The sequence below is a fragment of the Capsicum annuum genome, chromosome 2 (assembly GCF_002878395.1).
Source record: "Capsicum annuum cultivar UCD-10X-F1 chromosome 2, UCD10Xv1.1, whole genome shotgun sequence".
NCBI lineage: Eukaryota > Viridiplantae > Streptophyta > Magnoliopsida > Solanales > Solanaceae > Capsicum > Capsicum annuum.
Genome location: NC_061112.1, coordinates 134,251,397 through 134,255,232, shown reverse-complemented (window position 1 = coordinate 134,255,232; position 3,836 = coordinate 134,251,397). Strand labels below are relative to the sequence as shown.

At 33.8% G+C, this 3,836-nt stretch overlaps 1 protein-coding gene across 1 annotated transcript; it reads left to right on the top strand.

The window, feature by feature from the left end:
• The first annotated feature begins 266 nt into the window (after positions 1–266).
• Positions 267–2,153, top strand: LOC107859589 (1-aminocyclopropane-1-carboxylate oxidase 1-like). Its single transcript, XM_016704640.2, has 4 exons — positions 267–463; positions 814–1,040; positions 1,212–1,545; positions 1,664–2,153. Exons 1-4 carry the CDS (start codon positions 359–361, stop codon positions 1,958–1,960), a joined length of 963 nt encoding a protein of 320 aa, XP_016560126.1. The 5' UTR covers positions 267–358; the 3' UTR covers positions 1,961–2,153.
• The last annotated feature ends 1,683 nt before the right edge of the window (positions 2,154–3,836 follow it).

The following is a 3,836-nucleotide window of genomic DNA, read 5'->3' as shown; positions in this document are numbered from 1 at the left end:
GTATCACGTAGGCACTAAGATTGTAAGAAATATGGTTTTAATTAGTCCTGAAATTTGTCTTGATCCCAAAATCCCCTTTGTGGGTAAGATGGTTCAACAAGGAACTATGGCTCATAAGGTAGACTTGGACTCCTGGACTTTTTATGGAGACTTGGAATTAACATGTGGGGGGCATGCAGAACAATTATTTAAATTTCCTCATTGTATAGTTATCATTCCTACTTTCTTGATTGATGATTTCTTCTCCTATAAATACCCTTTCAAGCCTCATTCTTATACATCAAACATAAATTCATCTCTTTAATCTTTTGTATTCACTCACATTCTATTTATTCAATACTTAAACCAAGAAAATAAGATGGAGAACTTCCCAATTATCAACTTAGAAAAGCTCAATGGAGCTGAGAGAGCCAACACCATGGGAATGATTAAAGATGCATGTGAGAACTGGGGCTTCTTTGAGGTAACTAAAGTTTACATAAACATATTTCACTCTCTCAGTTTCAATATATGTGTCTTACTTAGTCGGTTTTAAAATGAACGTTACTTTCTATATATGTTTAGCACTATAACTCTTTAATTTCAACATACATGTTTAAGACCATATGATCTAATTAAATTAAATGACATTTTGGTATATTAATATACATATCTTTAATTAGTTTTACACCACAATATTCTAACTATCTTCTTTACTTTCTTAAATTACGGTCCAGTACTCAAACTGAAACTGACATAAAATGAAACATGGGAATAGTAAGAAATCTTGCACATTATATTGATGTATTTTGTTTGTTTATGTCATTATTGCAGTTGGTGAACCATGGGATTCCACATGAAGTAATGGACACAGTTGAAAAATTAACAAAGGGACATTACAAGAAGTGCATGGAACAAAAGTTCAAGGAACTGGTGGCTAGCAAAGGACTTGAAGCTGTGCAAGCTGAGGTTACTGATTTGGATTGGGAAAGCACTTTCTTCTTGCGCCATCTTCCGGTTTCAAACATCTCTGATGTACCCGATCTTGATGATGAATACAGGTATATATATCTTAGCTTCTTATTCATATAAGTATTATTATTTTGGCATGTATATATGGTGGATTGATGGAGAATAGAGAAGGATATAGAGGTACATACAATGATGATATATGTACTTATAAATAAAGTTTCTTAACAATATAATTAATAATGTTGCCCCATATGATGCAGAGAGGTGATGAGAGATTTTGCAAAAAGATTGGAGAAGTTGGCTGAGGAGTTACTGGACTTGCTCTGTGAAAATCTTGGGCTTGAAAAGGGTTACTTGAAAAAGGGCTTTTATGGGACAAAAGGTCCCAACTTTGGATCTAAGGTGAGCAATTATCCGCCATGCCCCAAACCCGATTTGATTAAGGGACTCCGTGCTCACACAGATGCCGGTGGCATAGTACTTCTCTTCCAAGATGACAAAGTGAGTGGCCTACAACTCCTCAAAGACGACCAATGGATTGATGTTCCTCCTATGCGCCACTCCATTGTCGTCAACCTTGGCGACCAACTTGAGGTAAAAATAATTAAGGAAAAATTTGCAAATTGACTTGTATCATGCAGTGTCTATATTCTTTTTGAAGTACGAAAATTAGGGTAATACTAGTAATATTTATGAAATAATGTACAAACAGGTGATCACAAACGGAAAGTACAAGAGCGTGATGCACAGAGTGATTGCTCAGACAAACGGGACTAGGATGTCACTAGCCTCATTTTACAATCCAGGAAGCGATGCAGTAATCTATACAGCGCCAACTTTGGTTGAAAAGGCTGCAGACGAAAGCAAACAAGTTTATCCAAAGTTCTTGTTTGATGATTACATGAAGTTATATGCTGGACTCAAGTTTCAGGCCAAAGAGACAAGGTTCGAAGCCATGAAGGCCATGGAAGCTGATCAAGTGAAAGTTCATCCAATTGCAAGTGCTTAAATTCCAATTGAAAAGATTGGAGTTCGAAAATAAAATGATTCATTTTACTAGTTTACAAATATAGCTATATATACATATGTGTATAGTGGAATCAAGATATTCATAAATATTGTGATTTGCTACATGTGGACTGAGTAACGGTTGCATCTCAAAATAAATTGCCAAATAAAAGTTGCCTTTTAGGGCGAGCTTATATATATATATATATTATTTGCATTCTTCCGTTTTCAGTTTATCTCACCTCCTTATATTCTTCACTTTGTGATCACTTTTTCAATTGTGTTACTAACTATTACTACCTAATTATACAATAACTAATTTAGTGTAACTGATTTTGCACGTGTGTCTCATATTAATTAATAAAATAATACATAAAAAATTATTAAAAATTAAAAAAAATTAATTTGAATTTATAATAAATATTATATCTATTCAAATGAGACTTGATCACGCACAAAGCACAAAAGCTTTAACAATTATTAACCAATAATAAAGTAATAAAAGAATCACTCAAATTTCATGTTTAAACCAAAAAAAATAAAAAATTTCAGTACTTAAAATTGATTTCAGGTTACCTAAATTACCTAATGGAATTCTTTAAAATTATCCATAGAAAAATTATAAATTTATATTAAAACTATTCTAAAAAAGACATCTTGAAAAAAAAAATAATAATGAGATAAAAACACGGCATAACATTTGCCATCAAAGCTTTTGTTGCTTTAGAATGCAAATCCTGAACTATGTAACCTCACTAATTTTTGTTCTTACCACTCTTCGATTTTATTTTCCTACTTTCCTTTTCATAGCAGAACACAACTATTAAGCTGAGATAAAAGCTCCATTAATAAGATTTCGAATAAATTTCTAGACATAGTATTTCATTAGTTACTTTTTTAGGGCATTTGCTTAAGAAAAGAAATCAACTACGCGAAAGAAATTATTGTTTCAAGTTTAATTAGACTATGCAAATCTTATATATTCATTCAAAGATTAGAGAATAAATAATATATTATTATATTTAAATTTTATCCCCTCCTCTCTCTTCTCTTTCACTTTAAGCAAATTTTATTATTAAACAAAAAAAAAGCATGAGATGAACCTTAGTTTAAATACTAGAAAAAAGAGATATGGCGACGGTTGTAATACCGTCTTCATAGCCTCCTAAACTGTTCCAATAGCCCTTTCATGACGGTTTAGGGAGCCGTTGCTACTGAAGGCATTACCAAAGGTCAAATGCGACGGTCTCTTGCGATGATTCACAAAATCGTGGATACATCCATGTCTTTAGTGACGGTTGTGTACATGACCATATGGTGACGTTTTGATGTGGTGTTGGAACATTTACAACCGTTTCTGTTGGTAAGCTATGGCAACGGTTATAAAGTTGATACGGCGACAGTTATTTAGCTATAGCAACGGATTTAAAATCGTCCAGATAGAATCTCTTGCGACGGTATTTAGTCTATTGCGACGGTTATATAACCGTCCATATAAAAGTTTTTGCGACGGTTTTAAGCTATTGGAACGGTTTTAAATAGTATATAAAATGTATTGCAGTGGTTGTAGGTTATTGCGATGGTTGTAAAGCCGTCCTTATAGCGCTATTGCGACGGTTTGTAAGATATTGGGACGGTTGTAAAATCGTCTCTATGACCTTATTGCGACAGTTGTTTAAGCTATTGCGACGGTTGTGAAACCGTCTCTATAGGCATTATTGCGACGGTTGTGAAACCGTCCCTGTAGCATTATTGCGACGGTTTTTAAGCTATTGGGACAGTTGCAAAATCGTCCCTATGCCCTTATTGCGACGGTTGTTTAGGCTATTACGACGGTTGTAAAACCGTCCCTATAGCATCATTGCGACAGTTTTTAA

Bases quoted from the DNA above. Each gene is read 5' to 3' on its own strand.
- LOC107859589 (XM_016704640.2), top strand. From the start codon at position 359: ATGGAGAACTTCCCAATTATCAACTTAGAAAAGCTCAATGGAGCTGAG. The intron at 464-813 runs GTAACTAAAGTT...TCATTATTGCAG, and splicing joins AGAACTGGGGCTTCTTTGAG to TTGGTGAACCATGGGATTCC. The intron at 1,546-1,663 runs GTAAAAATAATT...ATGTACAAACAG, and splicing joins ACCTTGGCGACCAACTTGAG to GTGATCACAAACGGAAAGTA.